The following is a 16,636-nucleotide window of genomic DNA, read 5'->3' on the forward strand; positions in this document are numbered from 1 at the left end:
TCTGAGAGGCGTCTCATGCGAAACCCACCTCAATAGGGTTGTTGGGGGAGGGGTGTGGTCGGTAGAATAATAAAATGCAAAAGGGCTTGTAAGTCCTAAAGGGCTCCAGGCTTTCAGGGCTATTATAAATCCCCCCAGGAGAAGTAACACGGCCAAGTCTTATCTGTAGTTTCATATTTACCCATTGATTAATTCACATTCATTCATTCAACAAATATTTCCCAAAGACCTCCTAAAACCCAGGCACTCCATGGATTAGAGTCCCAGTGGCTGAAAGCCTGAGGCGTGAGAAGGGGTCGCCAGAGTCAGAGGGGAGAGTCCAAGGATGAGTTTTGAATAGTTTGTAGTTGAGTCAGTGCTGAAGTAAGGAGAGCTGAGGCCCAGCCAGAAGGGCTGTGTTGTCGGATGGGAGAGGGTTCTGGAGGGAAGGGGCGCTTGTGGGAGGCTGCTTTCCTGATCTCAGGACTTGAGAATCCTCAGGAACTCCTTATGTAGCTATTACTATGGCTGATGGGAGAGAGGCAGAAGGCCAGGTGCATTTTAGCAAACAGATAAGGAATAAATTTATAAGTGGGTGGGGAGAGGGTGCATTATTTAATTTTTTGCCTAACCCTAAAGGGTGGTTAGAAATTTCCAGGAGCAAAAGCTGAGGGAGGAGGGATATGGGAGAAAGAGGGGGTGGTGGGAGGGGCTCTGGAATAGGAGTCATAAAGCCAAGCCTCATTTCATTCCCTTTGAATCTTAATGCCAAATGCCTCTGAGCCTCAGTTTCCTTTGCTGAAACACCGGAGCTCAAAACCCACCCCATCTCCTCTCAGGGCAGTTTTGGGAAATCAATGAAGATAATTCTAGGAAGTTCACAAATATGAGAAGCCATTCCCTTCTGCACCCGAAAGACAGATGTGGCCATTAGAAACTGCTTTTGCTAAAATGATCCCTCTTGGAATGTTAGTTGCAGGTGGCAGAAAAGAGATGTCAACAGCTGGACATTTATTTATTCTTTCAGGCCAGGCACTTAGTAGGTGCTGGTTAAATGTGTTAAGTGGTTAAGCTGGTTAAGTGTGTGGATTGTCCTTCAGGTTTGATGGGAGAGGTGGGAAGGGTTAGGGGTAGCAGAGGGGTGCAGGCTGAGGCATCTGGGTGGGTGACTGTGTGGTGGCCAGCAGTTGGAGAGAAAGTGCAAAGCAGCACCTGCATCTATGTGTCTGTCCAGGAGGGCCGGGCAAAGCAGTATGTCCCTGCTTTGCCACTGGGAGCCTTTTTAAACCTGGGTCTCAATTTCCACATCTAAAAAAGGGGGGATAACATGATGTCTGGGATCTGATTTCAAATACTCCAGCAAAACACAACCAAAGATATGGGGGTAGGGGTGAAACGTAGATGAGCTGTGAGTTGATAACTGTTGAAATCGATGATGGGTGCCTGGGAGTTCATACAGTCTTCTTTCCACTTTCGTGCATGTTTGAAAATTTTCATAATAGGCTTTTTTTTTTTTTTTTTTTTTAAATAAGGGGTGGGGGGAATAAGAGCATCTGCCGCATACGGTTACTGTAAAAACCAAATTAGAGATGACGATAACAACAGGGGCGCATCCCGGCCTGTACCAGGCTCTTAAAGGGTACGAGGCACCCAGCACGAGCCTGGTATGTTCCTTCCCGAAGACGGGGTGTCTCTAGGCCCAGGGCGCAAGTGCCTGCAACTCAGGGAATCCCTCGCCACACTGCAAACTCCTCCCCTTTCCCTCCGCCCGCCGAGGCCCCTCCCACCGAGGAAGAGCTGGGCTCGGGCCCAGCAGGTGTGGGGTTAAGGGAGCCTGTTTTGGGGCCCCGGGATCGGCAGCGGCAGCGGCTGTGCGGCGGCTGGAGCTGGGCTGGCCCCGGGCCAGCTGGCCGGGAGCCCTGGGAAGGAGGGAGGGAGGAGGAAGGGGAGGAGGGGGCCGGAGGAGGAGGAGAGGAGCAGTCAGCAGGCCCGAGGAGGCAGGACTTCCTGGTGTGGGGGTTGTCAACAGCCCAGAAGGAGAAAAGAGAGACTGGAGCGGAGGAGCGGAGGGACAGAGCCAGCGTTGCCACGCGGGAGGGCACCGGGGAGCCCGGCTCAGCGAGACCACCGAGGCCTGCGGCGCCCGCGGCGGCTTCCCACCTGGAGGAGCGGCGGGGCTGCGCCGCCCCCTCCCGCGGCGTTCCGGAGAGACCCCTGGGGCTTCAGAGGAGGGCCTGGGCTCCATCGAGGAGGCGGGGGTTCCTTCTTTTCCGGGGAGCAAACTTTCCACGGAGATGCCTTGCGGGGCCAAGTGCGCCCCCCGAAGAGGATCGGGCAGCCCCTGAGCGCCCTCTTGCTTTCCCCGAGCTCCCTTAGGGCCAAGAGGCCCTAAGGGAAGGACCCTCAACATCTTCGACGGGGGGATCCCAGCTCAGCGCCGCGGCCAAGGCCGGAGAGGTAGGGCTCTGGGCTGGGCGGGGCCGGGCCGCCCTGCTGCCCCGGCCCCAGGGATGTGGGAGCCGGGCTGGGGGTAAGGTGGGGGCCCCCGGGAGGCGGGCCGGGCTGAGGAGCGCCTCCACGGCTGTTCACCCAGGCCCCGGGGCCCGTGCTCTCGCGGCGACTCGGGTGCCGTGAGTTCGAGTCCTGGAAAAGAAATGCCAAACTTTGGGTCTCAGCTGCTGCTTCCTGCGCTGTGCGCCCGCGGGGATCGCCATCGCCCGGTCCCTGCCGTCTCCCTCTCTGCCTGTCTCTTTGTCTCTGGGTCTCTGGTGGTTTCCCCTTCCTCCCCCATCCTGCTCCCCAGAGAGGAAGCCCCGGAGGTGGCCTGCCTGCCCACTGCTCTCTCACGCGCGCGCACACACAACATTCTCTCTCTCTCTCCCTTTTTTCTAGTTTGCAAACTCAGCTCTGGAGTTCAGCAGCGACATCAGCAGGAAAAACCTGCCCCTGCCCCCCCACCCCCGCCACCTCCCCTACCCTCTTCCTTCAACAACCAGGCACCCCCAGTTCCCACCAGGCCCTCCCGCCATGTCGGACCCAGACATCCCCAGGGGCCCCGATGTCCCCGCCATGTGGCCCCCTTGTTCCAGGGGTGCCTGAGCCCCCGTGCAGAGCCCCAGCCGCCCCCCACCCCCACCCCTCTCGGCCCAGGCCTGAGCCCCAAGGACCATGAGCGGGGGCAAGAAGAAGAGCAGTTTCCAGATCACCAGCGTCACCACGGACTATGAGGGCCCGGGGAGCCCAGGGGCTGCAGAACCCCCCACCCCGCCGGCTACAACCGGGCTCCCGCCCCGCCTGCCCAACGGGGAGCCCAACCCCGAGCCAGGGGGCAAGGGCACCCCCCGGAACGGCTCCCCGCCGCCCGGGGCCCCTGCCTCCCGTTTCCGGGTGGTGAAGCTGCCGCAAGGCCTGGGAGAGCCTTATCGCCGAGGTCGGTGGACATGCGTGGATGTTTATGAGCGAGACCTGGAACCCGCTAGCTTCGGCCGGCTCCTGGAGGGAATTCGAGGGGCCTCGGGGGGCACTGGGGGCAGATCTTTGGATTCCAGGTTGGAGCTGGCCAGCTTGGGCCTGGGCACCCCTGCCCCACAGCCAGGCCTGTCTCCGGGCCCCACCTCCTGGCTCCGCCCACCCCCCACCTCCCCTGGACCTCAGGCTCGCTCTTTAACTGGGGGGCTGGGTCAGCTGGGGGTGCCTGGCAAGGCCAGGGTGGAGACACCCTCCCTGTCGGTCCCCCCATCCCAGCAGCGCCCCCCAGAGCCCGGGGCCGGGGAGATTTCGGGCGCACCCCGGGGCTCCGCCCCCCTGCCCTCCCTGAGGGTGGAAATGGAGCCTGGGAGCTCAGCAGGAGGGACCCCACTGTCTCGAAGGAAGGATGGAGCCCTGCGGCTGAGGATGGAGTTGGGTGCTCCGGAGGAGATGGGGCAGGTAAGAGCCGGGTCCCGAGGTCCAAGAGACAGCCGGGACCTGGGTTGGGTACCTGTCCATTTTAGCCTCTGCCTAACCTCTACTCTGGGCCTCCCTGCCTCCACCTCCACCTCTGTTGTCACCTATCAGATCAGCCAGTCCCTCCTTTCCTTTCCCTTCCATATCACCTGGAAGTCCATTCCTACTCCTCCCTGCTCTCCCTGGCATCCTACACCTTCTTTCTCTTTGGTCTTGTCCCTGTATCGCCCAGTCCCAGCCTCTCCATCTCTGTGGGCTCCTCACTTTGGCCTTCACCTTCTTTCTTGGTCTCACCCCCCTCTGGCTCCGGGAGTTGAGGGTGGGAGCTCCTGCAGGGCTGGGGGGCTGCACTTCTGAGTGAGGAGCTGCAAGGGTTTTGAGGGTGAGGGTGGGAACAAAGGTCAGTATTCCAGGCCCCCCCCCCAGGAGGCGGGGGTCTCCTTCCTATGAGCCCCTCTCCAGCTTTGGCCCAAGCCAAGTTTCTCGTGCTCAGGAACTGGGTGTGAGGAACACGTCAGAAGGATGGGGGGCTTGCTGGTTCGTACTCTCCACCCCCAGTGCTGCATCCCCGTTCCCTACCTCTGGCTCTCTCCAGGATTGATAACTGGGGGCGACCACCTTGGAGGGCTGGCTTTCTTGGGGAGAGGTAGGAAGCAGCTGAGAAAGAGTTAAAGCATCTGCTCTTTCTGCTTCCTGTCTCCAAAAGAGGAACAAGTCCAGGCTGGGGGGCAGGATGCCTGGTCCCTGGGGGTGGGGGGTGGGGGGTGGGGGGTGGGCAGCCAGGGAGGTGGGGGCTGGAGACCGCTGTCCTGGAGGAGAAAATAACACCTTGGGTTGCAGCAGGGAGGTAGGGCGCTCGGGGATGGGAACTTTTCCCCCTTCCTGGCCTTGGGCACAAACCACAGTATAAAAATAACCTGAGACTGGATGTCTGGGCCCTGTCAGGACCGGTCAGGACCGGCTCCCCCCACCCCCTCCTGGCCTCCAGCTCACATCTCTCACACACACACCCCCACTTTTTTTGAGCTCTGCTATGCAGCTCCTCTCCCCGAGAGAGAAGATGCTGTTTCTTTTACAAGTCTCTGTCCCCCGACTCCCTTCTTTCAGAGAAGGCCCCCTCTGCCCCCAGCCTCTGCCCTCCATCCTGAAGCCCTGGGGTCCACAGACCCTGCCCCTCTCCCCTTAATGCCCCCCAGCCCCCCTGCCTTGCCCCCATGGCCTAAGCCCTTCCGTCGGGCGGGCGTCCGTGGGCTGCTTCTCTGTCCCCCATGCCCCTCTGTAACCTGGGCCCCCTTGCTCTGCTCCGTCCCTCTAACCACCTTGGACTCGCTGTTCTCGGCTTTTCCGAGAAGCCAGGCCTCCTCGGCTCTGTGAGGCCGGCTTGTTCCTGTCGCCCCCGCCCTTGCAGCCACCCCCAGCGCCTGTTGGGTGTCGTGGTCCCCGCCCAGGCCCCGCCCCCCATGGCCGCGACGCCCCCACTCCCTCCAGCGGGGGTAGAGAGCGGGAGGGGGGCTTCACCTGGGCCCTGAAGGTTTGAGGGGAGACACTGGGATGGTGGGTGAGGGTGACCAGTTTCTGAGGATTCATTCATTCTACCAATAGCTGTTGAACCAACCAGCAGCCCTGTCCCCCAGGAGCTGACCTAGCAGGGGAGACTTAAATACTTTAATTTCAGATCATGTTAAGAGCTTAAAATATATATATAAACAGCTCAGTGGACTAGGGAATGATGGGGAAAATGCTGCATCTTGTAGAAAGTGACATTTAAGCAGCTGATGGAAGGCAGACTTTCTTGGGCTCAGCTGGAGAAGGGGTGCTGGGGAGCCAACCAAGGCCCCTCTCTGATACCCCAGGAACCAATGTCCAAAAGCCTCTTGCCCCCATCCTCAGGAAGGACATATTTCCACTGCTTCTAGTCCCTGCCCAGTGCCTCCACCCGGGGCTGGGGGAGAGAGGGGCTGGCTGGGCCAGGAGTCCTGGGTCCTTGGAAGGGAGCAGGGGTGTGTGGGGAGGGCTGGGAAGGGAGGAAGACGGTCAGGCAAGTTGTAAGACGCCTGGTGTCCCCATCTTTTGACGCAATGGCTCCTATCTCCACCTCCAGGTGCCCCCACTCGACTCTCGCCCCAGCTCCCCCACCCTCTACTTCTTCCCTGATGCCAGCCTGGTTCACAAGTCTCCAGACCCCTTTGGAGCCGCGGCAGCTCAGAGCCTCAGCCTGGCCCGCTCCATGTTGGCCATCAGCGGCCACCTGGACAGCGATGACGACAGGTAAGGTGGGCTCACGTGGCGGGAGTGAGATTGGGTCCCCACCCCAGCACCCTGGGTGTCTGCGTGACACGGCCAGAAAAGTGTTTCCCACCCCAAGTCGAACTCGGGGAGGACTGGCCAGACAGAGTCCATTTGTGGCCCGCTCCCTCTCTGGAGAGAGCTCGGTGGGACCTGCAGGCGTAGGATTGTAAGGTGGTTGACTCTCAAGAGTTTGATGGGAGTCCTTGTCACATTACCCCAGAGCTGGTGCAGGTTTAGAGGTGACCTGGCAAATATCTTGGAGACGGGCCTAGGAAATCAGCCTCCTCCCAGTTCTCCTCTCCCTCTCCCCCTTTCACTGAGGGGAATGGGACCCCTGCCCTGAGCCTAGGGTTTTCCAATACCGAGAAAGCAAATCCCACAGATTCTGCCCCAAGAGGTGTGCTAGTGCGCCCGCAGGCTGCTCTTTAAGCGAGAATGCCCTGTGCATTGGCGGGGTGGGCAGAACTTCCTGTTTCAAGGGCCAGGTTTCAACACAGGAATGTCAGCAAGCTGAACGGGGAGGAACAAAATTGCACAGCAGATAGCTGGGCTGCTCCCGCCTGGCTGTGGACTGATAGGAGCAGGGGTGTAGGGCCCGGGTGGGAGGAGTGGGGCTCCCTGTGGGAGGCCCTCGCGGGGAGGGACTTCCTGTGTGGAAGGCCCAGAAGGGGTGGGACTTAGCCAGTGGGTGCTGGAGTCACCTCTTCCAGATGGGAGCCTCTCCCCTGGAGTCAGGGGGCTGAGTCCCACCAAAGAAAAGGGCCTGAGGCTTTGCAGACACAGGGGAACGGGAGCAAGCAAGTGGGATGGAGGGCAGGTTGCACCTGTGTTCTGAGCTCAGGAATGCGTGAGGTGTGATGTGGGCGAGGGCCTGGAGAGTCACCTGCCCTGTGGCTTCTATTCTCATCTCTTCCCACCCGCTCCTCCTCCCACTTGAGGTTCTCTGGCAAGGCAGCCCCGTCCCTCCCCCACCCCTGTTGACTTCAGAGTCCTGCTTTCTGTCTTAGAAGTTCTGCCTCCACAGGCCTCATCAGCTCCATTCTTTTGGCTTGTCCCCTCCTTCCCTCCCTCCGTCTCCCTGGCCTGTCCCACCCCCTTGCTTTGCACACCCTAGTCTGACCGGTCCGGCTCCCGGCCTCCCCTCCCAGCTCCGAGGTTCCGGGGCTCTGGCCCAGCCCTGCCCCTCGCGCCCCACCTTGCTGGGCCAGCGGGTTTGGGTTGGCCATGCCCCCTGCCAGGAATGGGGTGTGTAGACCTCCCTCACCCCTCTGGGGGTGCCTGGAGCTAGCAGGAGAGCAGGGCCCAAGTGGGCATAGAACCTTCCTTTTGAGAGGGAAGTAGGCTGGGGTGTTTAGTGCCTGGGTCCCAGGAAGATCCAGCATCTGTAACAGGGTGGGCAGGAGCCTGCTGGATTCAGACTGCTCACCTGCCCCTGGGGCCGAGGATGCTTGCTGTACCCGGTCAAAGTCTGACTAAGTGAATGAATGAATGGATGGCCAGCCTGGAGGATCCAGCCGTGGAAGGCAGTGGATCCCAGAGACCTGGGAAGGAGGAGGTCCGTTTGTGAATCCAGGGCCTCCTTGGGGTCAGGTGCTCCCAATATCATCTCACGCAGTCCTAAAAGCAACCCCATGATCCCCACTTTCCAGATGAGGAAACTGAGACTTGGAGAAGGAAGGTTTCAGAAACTTGCCCAAAGTCACCCAGTGAGTGAGTGGCAGGATTGCTGTCCGAACCTGGGTCTGACCCAAAACCCACACTCTCTCCATGGGCCCCTGCTGGGATCCTGTGTCCCGGGGGCAGGGGAGGAGGCACCCGACTCCAGGATGCCATTTCTCTCCAGGACAGGGGCTGGGACAGCTCTCCCAAGCAGGGCAAGGAGCCAGTCCCCCTCCCTGCCTCCCCGGGCCTGGCCCTGCCCCCAGATCCGGGAGGGAGGGAATGTTGTTGGCCTGGGGCCCAGCCCCTGGGGGCTCCTTGGAACACAGCTAGGGAGCAGGGCTGGCCCCTGTGCGGGGGTCAGAACCTCCCCACCTCCCAGATGTCCTGCTTCCTCACGGGGTCGTCGTTTTGAGACTGTTGCCTTTGACCTTCAGAGAGAAAGACCAGCCTCTAGGGTTTCCCCACCCCCCCAGGTCCCAAGAGTCCTACAGGGCCACAGACCCCAGCCGTGCCCGTTATGCCGCGCACAACTCCAGGGGGCACCGTTTGCATTCGTACACATGCTGGAAGCTTGAAGTTGGGACAGTTTTCCGGAAGATGGCAATTAGTGGCCTGAAGAAGGGGGCATTTTGCTCCTCTTCACACAAAGTCGCCTTTGGGGCTTGTGGTGAGGGCTGATGTGTCCCGCGGATCCCAGGCTTCCAGGAATCCCAGCCCAGTGCCCGCAGCCCCTCCCTGGGGGGCCTCGGAGGGAGGGCCTGGGTAGCCAGGGTCCTGGGCCCTTGTGTCAATGTTAGCCTCTGAGGGTGGAAAAGTCCTTTCTAAAACCCTGAAGCACTAGACAAACAGAAGATAGTCATCTATCAGCCAACAAATGTTTGTTGTATTATTCCTTTATTTCTGGCAAGAAGGAACAACTCACTTGGCATCTTCACCCAAGTGTCTGCCAAAGCCGGGCCAGTGATCCTATCCCCGTGACTCTGTCCCTCCTTGGCCTCCGTGCCTGTGTGTTCTAGGGGTGGCTGTGGGGTTTTCTGGGATGTCCGGGTCTCCACCCAGGTGGCACGGGTTGAAATAGCTTGAAAACTGTTCGGGCTCGCCAGCTGGTCAGCCCGCTCTCCGCTCTTGAACTTGTCTTCTTACCCCTCCTCCGGGAGGCCTGGGTGTCCTTCCCCCACCCCACCCGGTGCTGCTGTCTCAGGCGGGCATCTCGGTTCCTCCCAGGCCCCCCCACCTGTCAGTGCTTTCTGCACCCAGAGCTCAGATGGGGAATGGAAAATTCCTGGCTCCCTCGTGCTCCCTTCTGGCTGCAGGGCCTCATCCCGGGGTCACCTTGAATTGAGGGCTGATCCCCCTCCCCTCCCAGGGAAGCAAATTGGAGCTGTCGGCCTGGAGGGACGGCTTGACAGGGAGCAGGGGGGGGGGGGTGGGGGTGATACAGCATGTTGGGGAGTCTGCTCTGAGCGGGATGCAGCTGGGGGCTGGGGGACAGGACCGGCCCGTCGTGGAGGGCTGACCCGGTGGCTGAGGCCCTTGTGGTGGGGAGAGGGCACCCGGGAGGATGGGGGCAGAGCACAGAGGCCTGTGAAGGAAGGCCCTGAGCCTCGGAGGGGCGGCTGGAGGGACAGCGAGGCCCTGGGACCAGGAGCCCCGCGTCCTGGCGCTGGCCGGGCTTGGGAGGCTGGCCCTGGGGGCCGGTGAGCTGGGCCTGAGTCGACCCCTGGTGGCCACTGCACAAACTGCAGCCAGAACCCGCTCTCCCCTCCCCATCATCCCGCTCCCAGCAGCTCCCATTCCCAGCACCCCGCCTCCAGCCTCATCTTCCTCCCTCCCTCCAAGCCCGTGCTCCCTCCAAGACCCCAGACCCGGATTGCAGCGCCTTGAGCTGTGCTTGTCTTGCGGGGCCCTGGGCTTTGTCTCCGTTGCCATGGTAACCTCTCCCAGTCCTCCTCACCCCCATCGTGGCAGGTGGGGGACCCTCTGGCCCGGTCCTCAGGGGTCACCCATGTTGCAGGCTTTGTGTTTGGGGGAAGGGGTGGGTGCTCAGGGTCCAACGAGGACCCCAAGCATGTCAGAACCCTGCTAACTGCCCGCCCCACTCCTTTCTCCTGTCCCAGCTGAGAAGGGAGGCCACTGTTGATCCAGAGGGGGCAGGCCGGGGTCAGAGGTGGGGCGAGGCCTTCCAGGGCCAGGCCCCCCACCCTTCACGCCCCGCCCCGGACCCCAGCTGCCTGCCCTCAGCCAGCCCCCTCCCCTCCGCTCTGGGATTGGTGCCAGGGTGAGAAGGGGATCCTGGCACTGACCACGCCTGGGAATTCCCGCCCACCATGGCGCCGGCGGGAGGGGGTCCCCGTGTCCCAGAGGAGCCAATGGCAGCCAGGCCTGGCCCCTGGGGGGCGGTGTATATCTTCCGGCTGGCCCCTCCAGGCGCTGTCTCCTCCCTGACTGCCTGGCACCAGCCAGACCCGCTCTGCCCGGGGGGCTCTGAGCCCCCCAGGCGCTCCTTCCAGTGCAGCCCTCTCCCTTGGTGGGGGGGGGTGGTGGTGCTGAGGACCCTTTCCCCTCAGGGATGGCCCAGCCGGGGGTCTCGGTCAAGTCCCTGGTGTCATCCTATGAGACCCGGGTAGTGGGGATGGCTCCTGGGCCACCCCGGAAAAGGGGCTGTGTCTCATCCCCTTGCTCCCCTCGGGCAGCCTCCCCCATCCGAGGTGGATCAGGACCCCCAGCCCACCGGGGCCTGGGGGGGCCAGGGCAGCTACCCCCACCCCGCCGGGGGGTGGACAAAACCCTCCTCTCCCTGATTCTCTACTGTCACAGGTACGGGCAGGGGCAGGCGGGTGGCTGCAAGAGTGGGGCAGTGTGGGGGGAGCAGCACCTGGGAAGGCAGGAGGCTGGGGGGACACCTAGCGTGTCACCTGCTCCTGCGCCACCTCTCGCCTCCCTGTGTCTCCCCAGCGGCTCCGGAAGCCTGGTTGGCATTGACAACAAGATTGAACAAGCCATGGTAAGAGAAGCCGTGGGGGTCATTTGGCCCCAGGAGGTCCCAGCTCGCTGTGCCACCACCCAGGCCACTGTCCCCTTTTGCTGTCCCTCTGCCCAGCCCTGCTCTCTGTGTAGGGGACGCTGACTCCCAGCTCCTCAGCCTGCTCCCTGGGTGCTCTGTCCCCTCCTGTCTCCACCGGAACCCTTGACTTCGCCTGGTACCCCATCTCTGTCTGCCCTTGACCCTGACCCTGTGTCCTTGCCCCTTTGCCCTCTCCCTCATTTGCTTCTTCCGCTTTATTTGGGAGCAAGGAAGTGTCTTCATGCCCAGGTCCTCAGGGCAGGCACTGGGTGGGGGGTGAGGTCGGGGTGGCCGGGGTCCCCCTGACACTCTGCCTGTCCCCGGGACCCCCCAGGACTTGGTGAAGTCCCACCTCATGTTTGCGGTCCGGGAGGAGGTGGAGGTGCTGAAGGAGCAGATCCGGGACCTGGCCGAGCGGAACGCCGCGCTGGAGCAGGAGAACGGACTGCTGCGTGCTCTGGCCAGCCCCGAGCAGCTGGCCCAGCTGCCCACCTCGAGGGTCCCGCGGCTGGGGCCCCCTGCGCCCAACGGGCCCTCCGTCTGAGCCCCCCTTCCCTCACAATGTGCCTTCGGGGGCTGCCACGGCCGCCCGGCCTTGCGCCAGCTGCCTGCCCCCTTTTCCTATGCAGCTTTAATGCTCCCCGATTCCTGGGGATGGGAGTTCAAGGCTCGGTACTGGCCTGCCCTCCCCTTCCCTACACCCCATCTCCCCACCGTCCCCAGGGACGGGGCTAGGGTATCCCCAAGCCTTGATGGAGGTGGGAGGGCTTCAGGATGGGGTGTGAGATGGACGGAGCCCTCCCAGTCCTCGCTCCCTTCGGGTCAGTGTTCCGGGACCCCCAGCGGCAGATGGCTTGGGGGAGTTGGGGGCTCCCTGGCCCCCCCTCCCCACACCCAGCTCCCTTGCAGTGCCCCTCTCCTGTGCCCAGGGGAGGGAGTATGGACAGTATCTGGAAGTTCTGGGATTCAGGTTGTTATTAAAATAATAATTATAATTAAAAGATCGGAAGAAACTTGAATTGGGGGGCTGGCATCTCTTTGCTGGTGTCAAGACCGGGGGGCCCACGCCGACCGTATCTGCTTGCAGGATGAAGAGGAGGCCGAGGCTGGTTGCTCCTCTGGAGATCTTGCCCAGGCTGGAGGGGGAGAGAGAGAGAGAGACATGCAGGGAGAGGGAGCTGACAGCCCGGGTCCTGGGAAGGGGCAGGCACGGCCGAGGTGGAGGAGCGGTGGGGGGGGCTCTGCCCACGTGCTGGGGGGGACGAGGAAACAATGAGGTCTTTGGTGGTTGTGCAGGATCCGCCCCCAGCTTCCCAGCGTGTCCCCTCTGCGGGCTGGATCCGGGTGGCCGCTCGGGGGCGGGGCAGGGGGCCCTGAATGGGCCTCTTGTCTTGGGGCTGGGTGTGGGCCAGGCTCTCCGGGCACATGGTGCCCTCGCCAGGCCTGGCCGGCCGCCGTGGTGTCCACCCCCGGCAGGCTGAGGACTGGCCCTGGGGGTGCACAGGCCCCTCCCTGGTGAGCCCCGGCTCGGGTCCCAGCACCCCACTCCGGTCCCAGCACTTCCCTGCAGGTGGGCCCCGGTGGGGAAGGCAACCTCAGATGCACAAGAGGCCCCCGGCTGCAGGGGAGCTGGGGCTGGGGGGAAGCCAGATACCTGGCCGACCAGATGTGGAAGTCCCTGCCCCGTCACTGCCTGGATTTACGACCTTGGGCAGGTAGTTTCTGAATCTCAGATTCCTCATTGGCAACTTGGCACCGACAATACCCACCCCAAAGGGCTGCTGGGAAGATGACGTGCCACGATAGGTGGACGATGCCCAGCCCACGACAGGCGCTCAGTTAACACTCGTTTCCCTTCCCTGGATCCGGGGGTTTGGTTTCCGGGGTCCCGGCAGGGCCTCGGGGGGTTGGGGTGAGGGACAGGCAGGCTCACAATGGGCTGGAACTCTCTCTCGCTCTGCATTCTCATCCACGGACTCCTCTCCCTGTCCCAGGGAGGGGAGGAAAGGCCCTAGAATGAGTCGTCGGGGGGCGCTCTCCTCTCGGATCCCCTATTGCTTTCTTCACTGCTGTGCTTGAAGCACCTCAGCTCCCACGAGACCCCTTGGGTGGCACCTGCTGTCCTGCAGCCTGTCGCCCACCGGCTCAGCCTCCTGCTACAGGGGTTGTCCTGTCGGAGCAGATGGCTGGGGTCGTAGCGTTCTTCCGATGGGTTTGGCGAAAGATTAATTTCTGGGTGAGTTTCAGGAATTGCCTCGTCCTGATGGCGTGTTGGGACGAGGGGTGCCGGCCAGCAGGTCCCCAAGGTCCCCCACCCCCTGGCCTCCTGTGGCCAAACAAGACGGGGAGGGAGGACAGCTGGGGAGTGTCCCCCCCTCCCCAGGTCTTTGTGTCTCGATTTCTTTTGACCGTTGGGTCTGCTCTGTCCCTCTCTTCTCTCTCTCCTCTCCATGTCTTGGTTCTTAGGTCTTCTTCTGGAGACGTAAAACTAAGCAAACCACGTTGGAACACTCTGAGACCAAGAAGCATACGAAGGGGGCGGAGAAGACTCCCAAGGCGCACGAGCCTCCGACAGTTGCCGACATCATGGCCCTCAAAGAGGCCAAGTCCCTCAAGCTGGATGAGTCCTCCAACATGACCGAGTCCTGCGTGGTGACCAAGACGGCGGAGGACACCCAGGTAGAGCTCAGCCGCGGGGGCCCCTCCCTGCTGCAGCTGCCCTGGACGGCCGTCCAGTCCGTCTCGACACTCATGGTCTCGGCCCTGCAGTCTGGCTGGCAGATGTGCACCTGGAAGGTTAGCGCTGTCCCCCTTGTCCCCAACATCCCCCACCCCAGCCTCCTGGTCTCCCCCAGTGACTCATTCACCCCTCCATTCACTCGTTCCTCGGTTCTTTCCTGTGCCCCTATTAAGTGCCAAGCACTGAGGCAGGCACCGAGGATACAACGGGAACACAACTGACCCAGGTGCAGGGGCTGCAGATAAGATGGCATTGTTGGTTCGGTGTCCTAAGGGGTGTGACGTGAGATGTGCAAGGGGCATTGGGAACCCAGAGGAGGGACATATCATCCACACCTGGAAGCCAAGGGAGAGCCCTGAAGGAGCTCACCTGGCCTCTGTGGAGGTGGGCGAGAGGATGAGGGCAGGGGGTGGGAGGAGCGTTCTGCAAAGAGAGAAAAGCCAGTGGCCTCCACTGGAGGGACCCTGGAGCCACCTCGTTCGAGGCAGGGCAGGTGGACCAAGTGACTGAGTTTGGATTTGACCCTAAACCATTTGAGCCGAGGAGTGACACAATCACATTTTGATTTCAAAACTCACCTGCACGTATATATTGCTGGTGGGAATGTAATGTAAAACGGTACAGCCTCCCTGGAAAACAGTTTGGTAGTTTCTTGGAAAACTAAACATTCAGTTCCCATACAACCCAGCAGCTGCGCTCTTGGGCATTTATGCCAGAGAAATGAAAACTTTTATGTCCACGTAAAAATCCATACGTGAATGTTCATAGCAGCTTTGTTTGTGATAGCTACAAACAGCCTTCGACAGGCAGCTGGTTAACCTGGTACATCCCTACCGGGGAATACTACTCAGCACTAAAAAGGAGCAAACTTGATAACAGGCAACAATTGGATGAATCTCCAAGAGATTGTGCTGAATGAAAAAAGCCAATCCCCAAAGGTTATATACTGTATGATTCCATTTATATGATAGAACATTCTGGACATGCCAAAATTGTAGAAATGGAGAACAGATTAGTGGTTGCTAGGGGCTGGAGGGGGAGGTGGCGGCTGTTATCAAAGGGCAGATGAGGATGGGTGGTTGTGATGATGGAACCATTCTAGATCTTGGACTGTGGCTGTTGGATACAAACCTACGTGTGGGATAAGAATGTGTAGACTTAAATACTCGCAGATTCCACAAATGGTGGAAAAAAAACGGTAGATCATATCAATGTCCGTATCCTGACGAATATTATCCTGGAGTGTTGCAAGATGTCGACATTGGGGAAACTGGGTGAAGGGGACACAGGATCTCCATATGATTTCTTACAACTGTATCTGAATCTACAATGATCTCAAAATAAAAAATTTCTAGGTCACTGTCAAATCAACTGATTTTAGCCTTGAATAAAGGATTAATTTAAGAATTAATTTTTAAAAAAAGCTCCCCTAGTTGCCCTGCGTGGGGGGAGGTCAGAAAGGGACAAGAGGATGGGCAGGACAATGCCCTGGAGGCCGGCCCAGGTCCGAGCTGATATAAGATGGCTGCATTGGGGGTAGGAGTTAAGTAAAGCCAGTGAATGGATTTGAGGGGTGGTGAAGAGGTAGAATCGATGGATCAGGGGGTTGGTTGGATGGGGGTAAGGGGGAAAGGGAGAAGGGGACAAGTCAGGTAGGCTGGGGCCAGTCACTAGGGTGGAGAATGAAGGGGGACAAGCAGGCTTTGGGGAGAAGGCAATGAGTTTAGGGTGTTGGAACAAGACGTGTCAAGATGCCAGTAGGACATCTGAGTGGGGATGTCCAGGAGGCGGTGGGGTATACAGGCCTGGAGGCCAGGAAAGCACTCTGGGCTGGGGACAGAAGTTGAGGACTCAGTCTGTCTTCCCTCATTTAATCCCTTAGTGGGGGTACTCATAGGTGGGTCCAACCTGGTCCCCATTTCCAGGAGCTTGCACTTCTAGTGGAGAAGGCAGCTCATATGAAATGTGACTGGTGGGGGAAAGCCAAGAGTAGAGACCACAAACTTCTAGTGCAGGCAGAGAAGGCTTCCTGGAGGAGGTGGTACCCAGGCTGGGGCTTGATGGAGGATGTGGAGTCAGACAAGCCCCTTGCTCTTTATCTGCAGGTTACTTCACCCCACGTATTCTCTACAGACCAAGCTCAACTTTGCAAACTCCCATCTCTCTCTTTTTTTCTAGTCGTCGGTGAGTTCTGCGTCGATTCCTTCCCAAATGAGGCCCGGGTCCCCTCTGGAGTCGCCGGAGGCTGAGATGCTGCGGGAGGTGTACCTGGTGCTGTGGGCCATTCGGAAACAGCTGCGGCAGCTGGCCCGCCGGCAGGAGAGGCGACGGCGGCGCCACGTCTGGCGCGCCAGCCCCCAGCCTGACCCAGCCTGGGGCCCGAAGCAGGACGCCCAAAGTCCTCTCTAAGGGGGAGCCCCAGAACCTCAGAGAGCCCCTCCCTCCCTCCCAGGTGAGGTTGATAGGAGGGGTCAGGGCAGCAGGCCAGGAGTTGTGGGTGAGGAGAAGTTTTCATACTGTCACCCCCTCATCAGGAACCCAAGGCCAGGCCTGGGGTCCCACATACTCCCCTTCATTCCGTTTATTCAATTTGTAAAAATTGTCAAACTATTGGGAAATAAATCTCATCTATTTCTGAACAGATCTTGTGTGTTTTTGGAAGGTCAGAGACAAGGAGGGGTGCTTGGGGATGGGAGTTGGGGAATGGGACAGGAAGGGGCACCCAAGGTGGGGGCCAAATATGGGTGGGAGTAACCTGTGGGCCCGGGGGCGTGGCGGGGGTGGGGGGCAAAGGCTGAATTGCCGGTGGGAACTCTGCCAGGCCTAAAACTCCAGCAGCAGCATCCACTTACAGATCACCCGCGGGTGCCAGGGCCTGAGCCAGCTGCTCCCCCTAAAAGGCCACCTGAGACCCGGCGGGGAAGGTTCCGGGACTTGTCCAGCGGCCTCCCTGGTCA

General features: G+C 60.4%; 2 protein-coding genes across 3 annotated transcripts; both read left to right on the forward strand.

Annotated features, from left to right (window-relative positions):
• Window positions 1-1,968: 1,968 nt before the first annotated feature.
• On the forward strand, window positions 1,969-11,958 carry TSC22D4 (TSC22 domain family member 4). Its single transcript, XM_037814473.1, has 5 exons — window positions 1,969-2,436; window positions 2,872-3,906; window positions 6,026-6,192; window positions 10,831-10,879; window positions 11,274-11,958. The coding sequence occupies exons 2-5, from the start codon at window positions 3,148-3,150 to the stop codon at window positions 11,481-11,483; spliced, it is 1,185 nt and encodes a 394-aa protein (XP_037670401.1). The 5' UTR covers window positions 1,969-2,436; window positions 2,872-3,147; the 3' UTR covers window positions 11,484-11,958.
• An 81-nt stretch (window positions 11,959-12,039) lies between these two features.
• On the forward strand, window positions 12,040-16,318 carry C21H7orf61 (chromosome 21 C7orf61 homolog). Of its 2 annotated transcripts, none has more exons than XM_037814476.1 (3): window positions 12,040-12,146; window positions 13,406-13,735; window positions 15,858-16,318. In XM_037814476.1, the coding sequence occupies exons 1-3, from the start codon at window positions 12,102-12,104 to the stop codon at window positions 16,086-16,088; spliced, it is 606 nt and encodes a 201-aa protein (XP_037670404.1). In that variant the 5' UTR covers window positions 12,040-12,101; the 3' UTR covers window positions 16,089-16,318. The 2 variants fall into 2 exon arrangements, with proteins under 2 accessions (XP_037670404.1, XP_037670403.1); XM_037814475.1 differs by lacking the exon at window positions 12,040-12,146 and adding an exon at window positions 12,183-13,175.
• Window positions 16,319-16,636: the final 318 nt, after the last annotated feature.

This window comes from Choloepus didactylus, chromosome 21 (assembly GCF_015220235.1).
Source record: "Choloepus didactylus isolate mChoDid1 chromosome 21, mChoDid1.pri, whole genome shotgun sequence".
Classification (NCBI taxonomy): Eukaryota; Metazoa; Chordata; class Mammalia; order Pilosa; family Megalonychidae; genus Choloepus; species Choloepus didactylus.